Source organism: Varroa destructor, unplaced genomic scaffold (genome assembly GCF_002443255.2).
Source record: "Varroa destructor unplaced genomic scaffold, Vdes_3.0 BEIS01000007.1, whole genome shotgun sequence".
Lineage (NCBI taxonomy): Eukaryota > Metazoa > Arthropoda > Arachnida > Mesostigmata > Varroidae > Varroa > Varroa destructor.
The window spans coordinates 22,395,865-22,414,843 of NW_019211460.1; the positions used below are offsets into that span (position 1 = coordinate 22,395,865).

Below are 18,979 nucleotides of genomic sequence, written 5' to 3' on the forward strand. Positions count from 1 at the left end.
TCAAATTTGATGTTGCGTTTCGAAATTATTTCGCCTCGTCACTTCTTGGTCGCCCGTTGCATGGTAAATGTTTTGGCTAGGGTAATCCCGGTAGCTTAATTTAGTTTACAAGCAGTTTGTAAAATGGCGGTTGTCAATTTAGAGCGTAGAAGCACTCGCTGAGGTTATTCAAAACATCTATTTTATTGTGGTCTGTCTTTAACAGGTTGTAGAGAGTGCCTCTCGTCGGCTTGTGAACGTGAAAGCGGCATCCGTGCAATCCTTGATCAATGACAGGATCATCTAATTGTGTACATTGTAAATATGTTGCTATATAAAAACAACCTCGAGTTACTATGAATAACAAATAGTATTAAAATAATGTGAACTCACGGTTCTAAGGAAGATGTAGAGTCGAGCGAAGATGTGGGATACTTTCATGCTCGAAAAGTGGCGTTGATAAATAAACCAGAAAATGTACAAGAAATTCGCCATTTTTATCCTTCTATTAGTTGTTCAGCTCATAGAGTCGCAGTCGTAACGAAGATGTATGGGCTAATAGCAGCCAACGTTAGGTCTCGTTTTGTTTGTTCAATGGGTCATACTTTCGAATAATAGAAGATGTCTTTTGGGTGCTGACTGACCCCATGTAGAGTTCACGCTGTTCCGTAGATGCTGGTCTTATAAAATGAATGAAAACGCTTTACTCTAGGACATTTCTAGCAGTTCGGGCAAGCAGGAAGCCCACTGGAACGATGGGTCTGTTACTATACTTCGGGAAAGTGTAGCTCAGATTTGAAATGCGTAACTTGTCCAGTTATGGGTTTGACAATTTGGTAAGCACTAAGTAGGCATTTGCATGCGAAGGGTGAGGACATCTTGGAAATGTAGTGAATTTATAGGTCATCAAGGAAGTCGCATTAACCGTCAAAAGCTAGTTACTAGACTTGGACTTGGTGTTTGTGGAATTAAGCGTCAAAACAGGATTGGTTCAAAAAGGTTCGCATTAACACATCATGCTGTCGCAAGTTCAGCTCATACACATACATCGATAAAGTGCGTTTTTTTTTTTTGTATCTAGAACACATTCGTCTTTTTGGTGGAGATCGTCGACTTCATCGGAGAAACAAGGTTAAAAAACATTCTTTGCTTATTACAAAACCTATTGAAGTATCTATACAAGGCAACGATTGCTGGCTAAATGATAGCTTGAAAATGACAATCGGCGTTATGGTTTTGCCCGTTATGGCTGAGAACTCGATACGCTTCATGAGGACAGGAAGGCCGCGACGGCGGAGGACCGGCATGGAGGCGAAGCACACACAGAAAGAGTAGAATCATCCTGCAAATGATTAAGAATCAAATGGATATAGGATAAGTAAGTTACTACCATTTGAGGAAGCGAATGTGCATGGAACAACACGCAAGGTGACTGATTGTTCATTAGATTGAAAAGTTCTATCAAACCCTCACGGAGCAATTGTCTTATTGGCCCCTCTTAGCTTTATGTTTCGCATTTACTCCAGCGTACCATATGTTTATTTCGACAGGAATACCGTGAGGCAGTCCAAGTAGAAGTAACGCTGTTACAGCTGTGGTGACTCGAGCCATCGATGATGATAATAGACTCCATGATCGACCTGCCAAAAAAGCCGACGCCGCCCCGCTGCAGTGAAGATATCAACAAAGGAAGTTCAAGTTACTTTTCCGATTTTATGGCAAAGATAAAACTATGAAATAATTTCATTATTAATATTTAAAATTACAGTGTGTATTTCAAGTTATTTTTTGCGGTTAGGTACAACCAGCATTTGGGCGACCGTACAATTTCTGTTCCAACAGTGAACTAACCTCATCAAAAACGCTATCCAAAACGACGGTCGTTGAAAGTACGAAGCTTCAAGTATGTAAAAGTAGTCGCCGGCGGCAACACTCATTGATGTTAATATGATAAGGACCGAACAATTGTACGTCAGTTCACGAAGTTTCACGCTGAAATAATACAACAGTGGGTTTTTTTGAATTAAGGATAAGTTTCACTCCCACGATCTACCTGTGGACAGGCGCTATTTCGAATCGTGTCAAATTATCAAGTAGACCATTATATGCCGCCAATAATATATACTGCAGGACCAATGTGACTAAATAAAGAAATAATTAAGGTAAAAATGGCTACAGCTGTCTTTCACATTTCTGCTAATCAGGTCGAAACTACAACTTACTTAACCCGTACGCAGTGGTTGACTGTATTGGCCTCGAGGTATTTGACGGACGCTGAAAAATAATCGTCAATACAATGACAACCGTTTAACTGGATAACTAGTTCCTTTCAACGTATGGTAACTGCGTACGCCTCCAAGTAAAGAAAAGCTGTAGCGGGGCGACGAATCGACAAACAAAGGATAAACCGGCGCGAGGATTAAATCACAATCGAAGAGAACTCAAGGTCAGGTTTTTACTAGTAGAAACTGCTACGTACCGGTCGTTAGTGCTAACAATGAAATTCTTTAGAAAGCTTTTATTAGTCTAAGATAGGAAAACGATTACTTATATATATATATGTTAAATATATATATATATATATATATATAGTTATGAGTATTCCAATGTCAAGCTTACCAAGGGAAAGGACATGCATGGTCATCCAAGATGCACCGGTTGAGTACGAGGTTGGCAAGTGGACAAGTACTGATGAAACAGCGAAAGCGGACAACACAAATACAGAGAGCTGTGACATGCGCCTGGAAGACAGAAGTTCGCGTGACGATACTACCATTATTATCGTGATTGTAATGATTATAAGAAAAAGCGGTAAATTGTTGATGACAGCACGGACGATATGGTGCGTGCGTTCCCTATATAGTGTCATACAGCGCTTACAGACGATTGAAAATGTTATCGCAATAAGGTTGTAGAAGTGACTTAGCACATAGAACACGCAAAAAGAAGGCGCCATATAGAACTCTTCTAATCAACAATATCAGATGTTAGTTAAAATGTATGGAACGACTTGCTGTCATCACAACAATATGACTCGAACGGAAGTAAGAGTAAATTAATATAAGACGAACTTTGTCTATATAACAAACTAAATTTTATATGAGAAAAGAGCGCTTTTTTGTAATAAGACTGAAGCTAAATGTGTTTGGACACATACAAACCTTTGTCCGGCTTTGTGTTCGATGTTCTGTACCGCATCTAGACCCCAGTTAATAAGGGACGCTGCAGTTTGTAAAGCCATGAAAATTGGGATAGGCTGAAACGGAACAAATAGGCAAAATTTTTTGACAGGCTGTAGATAACGTATGTTCACACACATACGACAACTATAAGGTAAGAAGTTACGTGTATGCAGTTGACGCAGTAAATGGAATTATTCACGCTTTTATTTCCGTCTTAGTCTGAAACTTAAATAATTCAGAGAGCAATAATTACCTTTTCTATTAACATATATTATTTGATATTATGTTTTATGGAATTTTATTTTCTTAGTTTAGTGTTTACGTAGTATCTTTTACGCTTGACATCGCACCCAGATGAGCATGATGAGATGATCATGCGATCCAAACTGATACCCTCAGTATCTGGCCGTTTTGTGTTCTAAGATCTCAAGCTCTGTGTGGAGCAGTGCTTAACTGCAGTGTCAAACGTAGAAACCTAAAGCGCTTATAAGCATATATTACTATGAACATGCCTTATCATTAATAACATAAATGGAATGACCGTCAGATCGGATTGTTTCGTACACACCAGTTCTGCAAGCGCTTTTGACCCAGCGTACGAATGAAGGGTCACAAGAGGTAGAAGAGGCAGCGCTCCCCAAAGCAATGCTCCGGTGCATCGCGGATGTCGTCGAGAGCGAAGAGCAAGCCGTGATAAGGCCAGTGAACCGCAGAGAGCCTGCCAGCTGATGAAGAACCTGCATTAAATGATCGATTGATCCCTTACGACAAAAGGTCCTAGTGCTGCCCATATGAACTAAGATCCTACGTAGGTAGCATCCCTTCGCTCCGACAAATAAGTACGCGTTGACAATATTTGTCGAGAAGTATTATTAAGGGCTATATAAAAAAAAAAAAAAAAGATAAAGATAACCGGACATTTCGTCTTGAAGGTGTTTTATTGAAAGGCGTTTTCGAGCACATGCAAACCAAAATTATAACCCATAAACGAAGTTTGTCTGGTGCATCTCATATCTCAACAGATCTGCCAACATTGTATAGGCCTGATGCGTAAGTACCGAACAGATAGCGCCGCAGGATTCTCTAGTTTATTTAAAAAATACATCCATGCCGTTCGTGTCATTACTGAGGTATAAGTGGTGTTGTTGATATTCGCTTCTAGTGTACGTTAACCTCACAGTACTTTGACTCACCTCAGAAATACTGCGGGGTAAATAAAACCCTCGTTTGTGAGAACCAACTGAAACATAAAAAAAAATACATCTCGTTAAATGGTCACAATCAAGAACGCATTGCTTTGCTGAAGCATATCTTAATTTCCATTCACCGAGAATATTCCCACAACTGTTTTTCAGATTTGGAACGTCAAATGAAGAGCTCTGGTTTGTTTACATCGAAACATTAGAGACAAACTCCTCTTATCACAATGTTGTGCGAGCTCAATATGATCACGGGATCGATAAGTGAACGTGGAAATCAGAAAGAAACTAAAAATTCGGTCTATAATAGTAAAAAAAAAACTGTACCTTGTGCACCCATGTTAATAACTATACGATATTTCAAGGCTTTTATAGCGACTTGAGTTAATAATCCATTATATAACTAGACTTGTTGCGATACAATCCAACTGAAAATCATTTGCTTCACAAATGATGATTTGCCCTTATATAACCTAAGTTAGTTTATTACATATAGAATATATATATATTTATTAAATTCTTAAGGGAACGAGCCACTTCTTGATTTCAAACAGCTTCTTCCGATTTAAAAATAGCGTTTCAATTCTGGGTGCCGCGCAGTAGCTAAAATTAAGTTTACTTCGTGCAGAAGTCTTGCATCATATCGTGACCATTGGTATCGGCGCGAATGATTTCGCAAGCATGCTGCGCGTGCTAGCTTTTCCGAAGCTGCTTAATACTGATAACGGCGTAACGTACAACTTGCGATCAAGTTAGGTCGTACAGAAACAATCATGCACTTAGGACATTTACCGATTTTTACTGTGTTGACGAACTGTATAAAATTTCAAACCAACGATGTGTAGGCTTTTTCAGCAGCGCGTTGCCCCCTCTTGCTCCCTTGGAATTCCTCGATGCTGACATAATAAAAAAAAGAACCCGTCAAACCAACGGCTGTTCGCGGCGGACAAGCACGGTTATTCTCATCGGTCGCTGGTTTGATGTCGGCGGTAAACCGTTATTATCAAAGATATTTAGCCCAGAATCGTTTGTCAGCGCTGTCTATAGTAGGGCTGATCAAGGCCTTCCAGTACTCCCATCCACTGGGAATGACTGGGGCCGAATCTGCTTAAAATCCTGTTGGCTTGATCTATTCGACTGGCCGCGCCATGCGGTGCAGGCAAGAACTTCGGCCGAATTGTTTGCCTTGGTATTGAGTCCGCTGATACTTCTATTATATGCCATGCGACGCGGGTTGTCGCTACGTGGGTTCGTTTGATTGTGATTCAGATTCGCTTTGTGGACGTCCAGCTATAGTGTTACCATTGTTTGAGACACGTGGCTCTAGTCATTGCGTCAGGCGTCGATCGCCCTCTGCGACAATTGATGATTACGATCTGATGAAAGGCTTGCTTTTACAGGTTCAAAAGACAGAACTGTGATCGACATGTTGCTGATGACTAGAGACAATGTGACCAGTAGGTGAAAAGATTGTGATTAGTGAAATTTTTTTGGGTTCTTCTTTATTAGGATAATTATTACATTATTATTATTATTATTATTATGCTAGCTAAATGGTATGGTGAATTCTGATTTGCATAGTAGTGCACATAACAGATGGAAATTTCCGTGTTATAAGACAGTCCTATTTAAATTACAATTGTTAAATAGAACATAATATATTAGAGGCAACAGTTTATATTTGGGTTATTACGATCCGAATTCTGTTCGGAATCCGCCAGTTCAGAAATAATGAAGTAATCTGAGGTTCATATAGTCCGAAATGCTCGTAGCGCAGTAGTTCCTATTATAGGTATAAGATGGTTGACAAATTATTGGTCAGTTATTTCGTTGTCTATCGTATGACTATATCGTAACTATCGTATGGCTGGTCTAAATTTTTGTCTTTTTTTGTTTGCCAAGCTGACATCAAACCGGTTTGGTAAAACTTCTGATTTTAATAAATGACAAACAGCTCTAAAAAAAACAAATCAATCAAACGATATGCTTTATTAATCGTTCATTTTCGTATCGATAGTTAACCCCTCGTTTGTGCTAAAAGTGTGCAATAGAATGAGTCGTTTGGACACAAAAAAGTAGTATTGTCCATAGTGCCTTTTTTACCTTTGTAAATCTACAAGGCCCGAAAGATTCTGGCTTTTGCCCTATACACCTACGCTGGATTTGTTCAACAAATTTTGACACCATAATTACGCAGTAACAGAACAAACATCTTCAACATAGCTATCGTTTCAATATCCCCCATTATATATAGTAGGTTAAAGGAAACCAATATTGGCGTACGCGTACTTCTGGCTACCAACTGCAACAAACGCCACGATAGATTCCTTGCCTATTTCTGGGACACTCACACTCTCCAAAATGAACAACTATGCATTCGTTTCCGCAAAATCAGACGCGCACATATTTTGTGCCGGCACAATCTGAAAGGACGGTTCTGCTACGAACTACTCAATTAGGCCTACGTCGATGCGGCGTACTGGATGCTGGAGGATCAGCGACGCTCTGCTTACGCGTCTGAGGGCCCGATTTGCTGCGCGTCATCGGTTCAGAACAACTGTGATTGTGTATATGAGATGTGCACATATTCCAGAGCCAGATGAATGCCTCTCTCGTTATCGGAATCGGTCGATTACGTTATAGCTATAAATTGTCGATAATTCAATGTTTATAGGCTCAGACATTGTGCAAATTTTGATTGGCAAAAACAAACTCTGTTATAACCCAGCATCGTGCAAGCGATAGTTATTATTTCAACTGTTTCTCCTTTATGTGTTTACATGTTCAGTTAAAATTTGACACGGTAGGAGCTAGAACTTATTAACTGACCAAACTATTTTCTTTATATAACTAATGTGGTATCTTTTGTACTGATTCGATATAAATTGTAATAATAACTTATTTATGATCTACATGGATTTTTATTTCATTTACAAGGATTCTATGTTCTTTTGCCAGCATACGATTTCGATTCCAGACAAATATTCATACTACTCCCAATTGGCCATTCTATTCAGGTGTCGTTATCGGCAGGAGTGAGATGCTTTGTAGTCTTATCAGCATCACGTATCTCGGTCTGTAACCTACCTTGATGATCCGTAAATCCCTTGGATTAGGTCTCTAATGCAAATAGGTTAGATTTGCATAGCAGTGAACATTAGCTACACCTACATCTTGACGTATCAACATGCCTCGATATGTTCAGAACATAATCATACCTTATTCGCAATAGTCTGTACCGCAGAGAATCCGAGTAATGTTGCTAGCGATGGCAGATCCATCTTAGCTAATTTAGACAATCCGTGAAACACGCATCAATGAATCTTACGCAATTTATCAACTACCTTGTTTACACACGAGGTCCGACAAACCGAGCGCGCTCATGTTAAAGCAGAATTATGTAGATGCGTTCAACCGCTGTAGTTCTCCATTACCGTACCACAACATCGTTCGTTCACCACACGCTTAGCGCGTCTACTTCAGATCCCGATGTCTACTAATGCAATTTGCTAAATACGAAAGCTAGTCCCCGAGACGTCCGGATAAGGCACACACTGCGGTCTGTTTGCGGTCACACTGATAGGGTTTTTTCTATCAGGTAACGACTGCCACCTTTGCCCTAGCTCTATGTATAACAATAAATCACAGTAAATTATTTATTCAAACTACAATTCAAAACGCATGAAAGCAAGATTCACCAATATGTGTGTTTCTAAGGTCTGAACTTCGAGGCCTGCACCGAACCGACATAAGGAACAGCTGCACGCAGCTAGCCACATTTCACGCCCTATACTGAGAAGGCGAAACTTGGTGCAACCAGATCACGCGGGGCCTGCAGAAAACTTACGCTGGCCATTTACAAGTGGCGACGGTCGCCCTGGTTGATTCAAGTCGAGACAGACTGTTCTTGTGGCCGGTGACGTCCCGCGCACGGCGCGCTGCTTTGTATCTCGATAACGGTGCGTGAGGGTCGCAGTAGCGAGTCGCCGAAGATGAACTGCGTATCCGCGTGCCCTTGCACAGTCGCCACTTGGTCGCGATAATAGAAATAGGCGAAAAACTTGCAGCGTGCGAAGAGTTAGGCTTAATTCAAATCTTACAATCAAGTGTTACTTTAGAGTATTTTATAGGGAGAAATGAATTGTCAAGCTCGATCGCGCAGACTTGAATGTGACGGTCCCAGCTAGCGATTTTGATGACGACTGTTGGGCTAGTTGTGATGGGTTTAAATTTTATGCGATCTAATGTTATCAAACTCTAAGCTGAAGCCGATGTATGAAAACATAAATCCGGAGCAAAAAAAGGTGCTCTTTCGCGTGACCACGTATAAAAAAATAGAGGTCTTCTAGCAGAGCGGTTACCTCCTTTCTATAAACTTCTACTCTATGACTAAGGCCCGCATCGACTTTTACATACATTTACACATTTTTCGTTACATGAGGGAACGAAAACTGAGATTATTTCTAAACGATCTTTAGCCTTCTAAGCGACGTCTACATTAACTCGAAATTGCTATAATGCTACACGATACCGTTTTGAAATAATGACGCACAGTATGTTGGCATTAACTAAACATACACTGAATACGATAAGTTGCTCACTAGAGTTACAAGCACAAAACATCAATACACATCTGTCTCATAGCATTTAAAGCGTTTCGACAAAGACTATGTTAGCTTTCGTGCGTGTCGTGAAACTCATGTCTCTACTAAACTGTTAGCAAGTAGGCTTCAAGATTATTCGAGAAACGAGGAAAAAAGCTCATAGTGAAAACAACCTACCGTACAACGGTATATAATTTCACAATACGTTTTAGATGTGCGGTATCAATCGATTTATTTATTTACTTGCTACCTTTCCTATATATCGTTGCTAGGCAAGGTAACTGTGACAATATTTGTATGCAATTACAGTATTGGTAGATCGATAATCTATCTATATTCACGTGGGCAAATTTCGGGGGTTTCTGCGCGTTATTGGAAACAGTTTAAAGGATATTGGACGCGTCTCGCTTCTTCTGCACGAAAAATACTGCCTTTCATTTATGAAGCTTACGCGCTTTGATGATTAGGATTAGACCGCGAGTTAGAATATAGGCCCTTGAATATGTACTAAATGACAGTAGTTCAACTATAATGCCCATATTTGGGCAATTAATACGGATAGGAAATAGTATATATCCGATAGAAAAAAATAAAACATTGTGAGACACTGGGCATCTGAATACAACGGCATTGATAGGTGCTGACCAAAAAAATATGGCGTAAACAGAATCAATAAGCCTTTATTATGGCAGGTTGTTTGTTCAAATTTCAGAACTAAATTTTACGAATTTTTTTCATAAAATGTCTATAGATAATGCTAACGCCCCATATCACGCTTTTTATTTTTTGTGCAGCTTGGTTTTGTATTAATACCGCTACTATCACCAATGTAGTCATTTATCTCGTTGAAATACACGCGACAGCTCATTCGTAAGTAGACCCCCAATGAGGATGCATAACCGTCTTGTACAGCTCTGCAGATGCTGAAAGAACTCTGACCGAAAATTTTTTGAGGTAAAATTACCTCACGATTGCTTGGCCACTATGCGCAACAAATTTGTAGTGTGAGACTTTCTTATACAGTACCACAATGTTAGCGTCAATGGCGAAATAGTGCGAACCCTCCGACAACTATATTGTCTCACTCTTACCGTCGGTCAACGACGACTTACGCAGCTTTCTTTCGAATCTTTGAATTTCTGCATGTTTTTACCAAGGTCGCCTGAAACTTGGTCAGGATAGTCAGATGACCAGGCGCGGGAAACAATCATTTACTGCGCTTTCGTATTCGTTGAGTTTTGTCTTTGACATCGCACCAAGTCCTGCTCGTCCAAAACAATAATCACCGAACCATTTTTAGTTTGATGGCCATGATCCGCTTAAGTTATTGTAGCTTAGTGTACCCTAAATGGTCTGGCTTGTAACGTTTCAGATATGTGTTTTTGATGCACTATTACTGACTCATATAGGACAAAACGTTTGGCCCTAGATGACAAGTCACGCGTATTGCAGGAACGCTGACAATCTACAAAACCTCAATGTATTTATAGTACCTTTTCATTCCTAACATAGAGGTCGTTGAGGTAAGAATTTTGACACGAAAACCAATTATGGTAGCTCTCTCATTTGATCGAACATCGCCACTTTGACAAAAGGGTATCTTACTGAAGAAACGCCTGTTGATTGACAGACAGCCTTTGAAAGCAGTCACGTGATGCTAGATATCTCAATCTGTAGTGGCTATTTTCTGAATTTCCAAAGACGGACGACGCCCCACAAAGTAACTGAGTTACATTATAGTGCTGAAATAACAAACAAACAAACAAACATTTACTTGATGCTATCTCCGTTCAACGCGCAAAGTTAAAGATCGTATTTTATGAGAACTTACTTCAACATATGAAACCAATCTCAAGTAAGCATAAAACGAATCACAGAGGTGAAACATCTGGCGAGGTAGCGCCTTCGACCCATTCCGATCATCACCTCAAAGGCATCGATCTTCATTATGGTTGACTCTGCGCAAACACAAAAGGTGGGCACCTTATATAAGGGTAAAGTGATTCTAACATCCTTTTGCGAACTCTCAGCCCAACAGACCGGTGTAGATCTATAATATTTCGTCAGGCAATTGCATGAGGCAGTTGTTGTTATCCGAAACAGTTTGAGATAGGAAGATACACAGACGAATTGGCAATCATAGGGTCTTGAGGTACTGACTGCTATGCGAAGCATTAACTATTTTTTCTTTAAAGTCATTAATATAAACGCGTTGTTAGCGTTGTTAGCCAGCTGAAGAATGACGAAATCGTTTTGCTAGAATCAGAAAGGTCATAGAAAAGCCTAAGTTATTGGCAAGTATCTTGGCAATTGCTAAACAAAAATATCGAACCGCTTGACCTGTGGGCACGAGTGTGTTAGATCTGAAGTCGCTTATTTTCAACATAGCTTGTACGAATCCGAATAGCGTTGACAATGAAGCTGGCTGAAGTGCCGCACAGTCATGCGTTAATTTTATGCATTGCCAATAAAACCCGAACTACTCTACCCTTTAGAATTCGTATTAATGGTATTAATCGTCAAAATAAAGAACAACAAAACTGGCCAACTTTATTGTGAAATGCTATTTGTTAACAATAGTAGCGTGAAGCCAAACATGATGACCAACAGAGATTCCGTTTTCTCATTATGTGAATATGTCCAAATTCAATAGAGTCTAGGGTCAAAGAATGCCTCAAGAAGATGCCGTACTTCTCGATCAATGTCTGTAAAGTTAACACAAATACAGGAGAAGCAATAACAAGTTTCAAACAGACTCCAGTTCGCAACGTAGCTGAACCATTTAGGTTGTGCTTCTATCAAAGACAATCGCGCGTCACGTTCTTGCATGTATTCCGTCTCTTTCATCCGCTTAAACATTCAACTCGGTGACCATAATGTTTTTGTTATCGTGTATTATCATTGTTACCAAAAATTCGATCAGATGGAACTGTTCACGGTCTTCGGCGTAATGTTAGCGTAGAATCCGGCATATCTTGGACATCAATAAAAAAATTCCATGGGCTGACTAATACCAACGTTGAGACATTGGATGCCGTTCGGATGAAGCCCACAAGTGAGGGTATGTATTTACACAGTGAAAGTTTGGCTAAATTGGGGCTCCAGGTCCAATAACATCGCATGCAACAAAACACGATGTTGGTCTTTCTCAGGGGGGTAAGGCACGATCTTATTAAATTAGTTCAATGAGCTAGATCTTATCATTCTCTTTTTTATTGGTTCATGCGTTGGTGATAAGAAATTGATGACGAAATGGCGATTCCTCATTGAGCCTGATTAGGTTTACGTTTCCTGGAACATTACAGCAGAGAGATTGGGGAAATGACAATGATATTAATTGGGACCGACTGTTAGCTGGCGTAAAACACATATAGGATACGAATAATGGTAAGACTAGATTTGTCAGTAAAACTATCAGTGATCACGGATGTTAAACAGTATTTAGCATTTGCATATTTATCAATAGGTTGTAAAGATAACCAGAGGGGTTGGCAGAGGTTTTATTGTGCCTCAATTGAACTTGATACCGATCCGACGCCTCATACGTCAAGTGTTTTCTTATTGCCTCACATGACATTACTAGCCGTTCCGATACTATAGCTAAGTTGTTTGACATTGATAACTGGCGGTCCAAATGTACTGATTTCGGCTTTCATCTCTGAGCCTGTATCACGATCGTCAGAGTGAGAAGCCCCCAAATTAGCTGAAGGTAAATGTGGAACAATGAACGCAGTAGGCGAATCATGTTGAGAACGTATCATACTGGACTGGTACCTTCTGCGTTGAGGGGTGGCCTGTGTCGAGTGTTCTAATAGGGGGGTTTCGGTGGCAGTAGGCGGAGTTGGCGGGGTTGTAGGCGCGACAGCCGCTGGTGGAGCTGAAAGCATTGATGACTAACGTAATCTGAGTATTTTGCAATGAAGATTAAGGTAAGCTATATTTTAAGCCTCTTTCAGAGATAGATCTACATATGTAAAGGGTAATTTTTCTACAACTTATTTTAATTCTTAGAAAATAATGTTTCATAGGTAAGACTTCGGATGTACCCTTTACATTATTAAGTGTCATAGTATAAAGAAGGGTTAAAAAAGCTCGACCATTTTTATCAGGCAGTTGAGTAAAACCATTATGACTTATATATTATAATCGTTCTCTTGGCTCACTAAGAAATAAAGCTACTTAGGTGTAAACTGGTAGCAAAATTTAGCGGTCAGTAGACGCACGTCTCAAATATCGAGTCTAATTACAGAAGAAAACCCACTCGATCTTTTCGCTTCCTCTCATTCGACTACACTATATTAGAATATATTTATAGAAAACATTCTGTGAGAAACATTTCAATTTTTCGAATTTTCTTACCAGGTTGGTTCGGCTGAACCGGCGCTGCTGCGGGTGTCCGTTTAGCTCCTCCCTTGACCTCATCTTCGGACAAAATCTTGAATCCCTCTCGTCCAGCTTCATAATGAACAGTTATTTGTTTACCTCTAGGATCAACGTAGCCGTAAGATCCTCGGACAGTTCCATCGGCGTCGCGAGTCTCCGTTCGGAATGACTCATCGCCATTTGAACCTTTACCAGTCTCATAACCAAATTTGTAGTCACCCTCTAGCTTTTCACCGATGCTTACGTAATGAACGGACGCAGGTGGATGTACAACGACAGGTTTTTTCGGGGTGTTCGAAGAATTTGCAGTATTTGAGGAAGGGAGAGCATTCTCGGCAGCGTTATACGATAGCTGTGCAGTATTGATGTACGGAACCGGGCGGGAGGTGGTCACTGGCGTCGGCGCCTGGTAGGCTGGTTCACGTGAAGGATTGTATTGGGGAACGGGTGGTTGATACGCAGGTTGTTGGTAGTTAAGCGGAGCGGGCGCCGGGGCGTGATAAGCAGGAGTGGCTGGTGTCTTGGGGTACGACTGTTGCACTTGATTGCTAAACTCGTTCAATGGGGAAGCGGGAGTCTAGAATGATTGGAGCGGATTAGGACAATGCTATTGCCATGCGATTATAATTTTGAAAGCTAGCTAAACGTGAGATGCTGCTCTACTTCTCGACTAATTGATCAGAAGTTCTTGTCCCTTATCAGAATACGACAGGAGCGCAATTATGTAAATCACAAACATGTTCAATAGTAATAATAATGATAAGGGTAACCTACTATTCATATAATTGCCTGTGTGTAGTAAAAGTAAACTGTGATTATAGTAAAATTAAATTTCGTATATAAAAAGTCTGTCTGAAAATTCAGCGGCATATACGGACCTGGTAGGCGTTTTGCTGGAGAGCTTGTGGAACCTGTGGGTAGCTGAGGGACTGACTTTGGGGCTGCTGATAGTTATAGTTTGTAGGTGATGAATACTGGTTCGAGAAAAGCCCAGACGAAGGTGAGCTCAGTTGATTGTTCACGAACGGGTAACTGCAATGCGTAAAGTTATGTGGGACGATAAAATAGTAGGTGTTCGTTTTCAAAGTAATTCGAGAAATTTTAGCATTGACGAACGTCCACCATGACATGTGGTTATTGTGCCCTTTTAGAGGTCTGTTGGAAAAACCCAAGTAAATTCAGCGAGACCCATGCCCCATATTGATTCCGACGAATTATTCAAACATAAAAAACAGCGATCGCTGAAGGCGTTGACAAACAAATTGATTGGTAATAATATGACATTGGGTTTTTAGAAATCATAATCATAATCATACATTTGTGCTAACGTACACAATGGCGTTAATGTACTCGAATAGCTATACATCATTTCGTTTGGTATTGAACAGTTATGAAATTTCGTGTAAATGCTCCCTTAAAAGTTCCTCTCATAAGTTTTGCGAACATTGTAGACGTCATATATATATATATATACATATATAAATAACATATACCGTATGATAAGTGCGATTAAACTTATTTGAGGCAAAAGTTTTCGCAGGATTGATTCGTTTAGCCGAACACAGCATTTTTAATTAATACCCGACTTTATCCCGATTTGACTGATTAAAGACCCTCAGTACCGCGTTACCAGCAACTCGACTTCCCGAGCATATGTATTAAGAGCGATCATACTTTTTACGTGTTTACGTATTTGGATGGTGATGTTGATTAATGAAAAACATCCTTTTATCATTGTTCTGAAACAAGATCATTCTATTTAGTGAATCTGTCAGATAAGCGTGTTTATTGTCCTTTTCCTTCCAGCTCGCGGCGATTACCTCCTCAGAAAAAAGCTCAGCCACCCTGTGATCTCTGGGCGAAACTGTTAGTCGGATCTTGATTTAATAATTTATCTAAATGGCAAGCGGGCGAGCAGTGGAGTAAAGGCGTGATAGCCATAAGAAATGGGAAAGCCGACGCAAACATCCGGCAATCCGGTGACGACGAATTACACCGAATAGCGAACTATACAGTTATCGATAAGCGCCCACATGTACAGGCCTTGTGGCAGACCATTTCGAAATAACTAATTTCATTTGGCGTAGCGGCGCTAAGAAACATGATCGTTTTTGCGGGCAACCCCACGTCGCGCGATTATGTTTTTATACAACGGTTACGTTTCTGATATCGTTAACTTACAATCATTCTTTTAGTTTTAATCGACCAACGTGTTTCTCTTCTAATTCACATTACCATAAAAGAAAGTAGATCTATTACGCAATTGTACGTCTCCGAGTTATTCCCGGTTTTTTTTTTTTACCTCAACGTTATTCCTTATTTATTCTGATGTAAAACACAAAAGCGTGTATAATTTCCACCGTCTCTGCAGCCTCACCATACAATTAGTGGTGCTACCTTTGTCGACTGCCATTTGCATAACCATCTAACGTTAAATCTGAGCAGTCAAGCGAACGCTCAAAATTGCAAGATCTCTTCAATAATGCCGATCAAGTCAATATTCGAGGATGGATCGATTTTGTTGGGGTGTCGAATACTTGTGTGGTCGCCTGCTCTGTTCGAAGTTGTTGCTATTAGATAAGCAATGACTGATTTTTGCTTTTAACAGATTGAAAGGCTAAAGAAAGCGTGGGCCAATTTTACTGGCTCTACCTGCCAGAGCCTCTGTCTTCCTGGGGTCAACAACTTTATCTAGCGGCATCTGTATCCTATGCTCCTCATCGTTTTCTTTCTGCAACACGATCCTCAATCAGGGAACCCTGTTTGACCGCTGGTTTCACTCTGATTTTTCGCTGTTTCTGTGGTGCTTTTACTGACTCACAGTAGATCGGTGTTGTGACCCGTGTGAATCCCGTGGTCGCGCGCGTTCATCTACTGTACGTCGATCGACGCAACGTTCTGCCCTATCCAGCCGTTTCTGTTTATATTGACCTTGTAGCGGATAAAACACACGGATGTTGCTATTCATTGTAGCAAAAAGTATTACTTTAGCTATGCTGTTGCTACTGCGGCTGTTAGATGCACGCACTATGCCCTTCAACTAGCCGAATTGTCCGAAACCCCCACTGTAGAAACTGCCACCGAAACAACCAACAAAGCAGCGCCTCCCCACGGTGCTTCCCGACAGACAGACAGACAGACAGACAGACAGACGCAAACATACGTAATTTGCGTGTTCTCACAGATACGCAGTAACAATTAGCTATGACTGCTCACCAGAGCAAAGATAATAATAGACAACACCCATCTCAAAAGAGCAGTAACTTTGCTGAACAAAATGACATTTTAGAACAATAGCATCTTCGCCGCAACCAGGGGCCCCCATGGAGAAGTAAGTTCCACTTTCCCAGCCACCTGCTTAAGATTAAAAGCGGAAATTTAGTAGCCATTAAGAATGCTGACACGGAGATAGAAGGCAGTACAGGGATAAGATGGGGACCAATCGACAAATTTCTATACAAACACTCACAGCTTCACCGCTTCTAACTAATCGCTACTACAACCAATGATTCATAAAAAGTGTCGCCCAGATAAAAATACCTGACCGCAATTTAACCCGCGAGATTAACGTCTTGACCAAATCTTTTTCTAAGCGAGACACATTTCGATGATGGACTATGTTCTCTGTGTAGAGAATGTGACGATCAAGACGACTGTTCACCGTGTCACTTTGCCCTAGAACAAAAGAGCATTTAACCCGTCTATGTGTAATCTTAAATTATAAGAAAAGCAGATATTATTATAATTGCTAACACGATGAACAAGGACGACATAAAAATGGGTTATGTGAGCGGGCACCATGGTCACTGTACGCTACGCAATAAAAATAGGAATAATTGCATTCATAGAAAATGCTGTCAAAACCGGCAGTGAGCTTCGCCGGACTAAGAACGATAAAAAATTTCCAACAGGTACACATTGCACGAAGATCAAATGATAAATTTATAACATTATAGGAGTCGACGTGAACTAAGACGTGAGTAGGTGAACTGGTAATAAAAAAAAAATGTATTTTTACATAAACGACGATTAGATTGTTCTGGCACCTTTCGTTGTAGACCGCAGATATGGCATAACGATCAATAAACAGTTGCCCCCTATGAAGATAACTGCACTGTATTTATGTATGTGTTTTTTCGGTTCGATAGAAACAACGGATAAGCCAAATTTACCTAAAACGGATTCGGCAAGGGGAAAAGACAAAAGCTTTGACGCTCAGATAATGTCGCCACTTCATAACGTACGAGAAATAGGCAAATGATAATTCTTTTCCTGTTCTAAGTGTTTCTGTCAACTTGCGTAACACTAGCATTAAGACTTGTCGGCTATTAAGGTTTTTACAGGTTCAATACTATAGCAACACTCTTTTATTTTTAGAAGAAAATTCCAGTTTGTGGATTCGCAACACATGGCCCTTTCACGAGCCTAATATTTAACAACGCCTCCGAAAATTAGTGATTTTTTTTTTGTCTATACCAACAAAATTGATCACTCGAATGCAGCATATTCTGATCCTATGTCATGATGTAGTATATAATAAGTAAGATGCATAATGGCAAGACTTATGAGAAAAAAAAAAGAGTCTGTTATTAAGGCTTACTCTTTTCCCCAGTTTTTAGACTAATTTATGTTTGAGAAAATTGGCCACGTCTCTATTACTTGCCATTTTCATTACTCGATAGCACTCTGCAACCTACCTCGAGTACGTGCTGAACGAGTTCTGAGGCGCCGTTTGAAAACCGCCACCTCGATCTAGCGCACTGCCGCTCTGTTGACGAAAAACATTATTGCTGTTCAGCGTGTTTGTAGAGAACAGATCGAACGGACTTGAGGGGCTGGCAAGCGAAACATGTCCAGTTCCAAATTGCGAATCGTAGTAAAATGGTTGTAAACTTGAGGGGTTTTCATTTCCAAAATTTCCGAAGGAGTGATCGTACTGGCCTGATGAAAACTGGGCGTGGCTTACGGCAACCACACCGCACAGAAAAATCATCTGAAATGTGAAATTTTCTAAAATGAACACCGATGCAAGGTTCGAATCCTATTGTATTTATTGTTTACCCCGTTGTATCACGTTGCCGATAGGTGACGCTTTATTATCTTGGGGGTCCAGGTCTAAAAGTCTGCATACAACTTGTATTTAAAAAATTCAAATATTGCATAGTGTGAACCAAAAACTTTTAATTTGGTGTGCTCTTTCGGCAACGCATGTTGCTGCATAGTACTTCGGACGTATTCGGACGGAAATTTGTAGGTAATTGTATTGCATGGAAGTCAATGCTACCCACTAAAAATGAATTGGAAGATAGGAATAGAGAGCATGGTCATACTCCCCACGATGTAATAAAGGTACGCGAAATTTAACACCGGCAAGGTCGAAACAGCGTTGACACCAGGGTTTGACAAAGTAAAAGTACGCAGAGGCAAACTCTGTCAAGGGTTCGATAACGAGAGAAAATTCTACGCCATTTTCCAAGCGTTTAGGGTCCTTTATGTGGCATTTCAATAACAATGAGCAGCGCAATGCCGTCTCTTTGAAATAATAAACACAGTCGACTTGTCATTATTTGCGCAGACCTTTCTAAACCCCTTGCACTTTAAGCGTAAGTCTGCCCACTGTTCCCGATATATA

General features: G+C 40.4%; 3 protein-coding genes across 34 annotated transcripts in view; 1 reads left to right on the forward strand and 2 right to left on the reverse strand.

The window, feature by feature from the left end:
• The window catches only part of LOC111254288 (uncharacterized), a 24,039-nt gene extending 23,573 nt beyond the window's left edge, over nt 1-466 (forward strand). For all 27 annotated transcript variants that reach the window (XM_022814968.2, XM_086975793.1, XM_086975792.1 and 24 more), the window contains one exon: nt 206-466. The gene's annotated coding sequence lies outside the window, so the exon portion shown is untranslated. The remainder of the gene's footprint in view (nt 1-205) is intronic.
• Nucleotides 160-9,021, reverse strand: LOC111254290 (UDP-N-acetylglucosamine transporter SLC35D4-like). Of its 5 annotated transcripts, none has more exons than XM_022814985.2 (9): nt 8,059-9,021; nt 4,355-4,401; nt 3,730-3,886; nt 3,141-3,235; nt 2,599-2,720; nt 2,202-2,253; nt 1,831-1,971; nt 1,511-1,645; nt 160-1,321 (listed from the first exon to the last, which is right to left on the reverse strand). In XM_022814985.2, exons 1-9 carry the CDS (start codon nt 8,137-8,139, stop codon nt 1,177-1,179), a joined length of 975 nt encoding a protein of 324 aa, XP_022670720.1. In that variant the 5' UTR covers nt 8,140-9,021; the 3' UTR covers nt 160-1,176. The 5 variants fall into 5 exon arrangements, with proteins under 5 accessions (XP_022670720.1, XP_022670719.1, XP_022670722.1 ...); XM_022814984.2 differs by having other exon boundaries at nt 3,730-3,898; XM_022814987.2 differs by having other exon boundaries at nt 7,579-9,021.
• A 156-nt stretch (nt 9,022-9,177) lies between these two features.
• Nucleotides 9,178-18,979, reverse strand: part of LOC111254289 (uncharacterized) — a 13,213-nt gene continuing 3,411 nt past the window's right edge. The window contains exons 2-6 of one of the 2 annotated variants that reach the window (XM_022814983.2): nt 18,045-18,340; nt 14,226-14,379; nt 13,324-13,924; nt 12,739-12,841; nt 9,178-10,706 (exon numbers count right to left, since the gene is read on the reverse strand). In XM_022814983.2, coding sequence (XP_022670718.1) covers nt 10,694-10,706; nt 12,739-12,841; nt 13,324-13,924; nt 14,226-14,379; nt 18,045-18,340 — 1,167 coding nt within the window. In that variant the 3' untranslated portion in view covers nt 9,178-10,693. Of the gene's footprint in view, nt 10,707-11,489; nt 12,256-12,738; nt 12,842-13,323; nt 13,925-14,225; nt 14,380-18,044; nt 18,341-18,979 lie in introns of those variants that run through there. The other variant, XM_022814981.2, reaches the window with a different exon arrangement.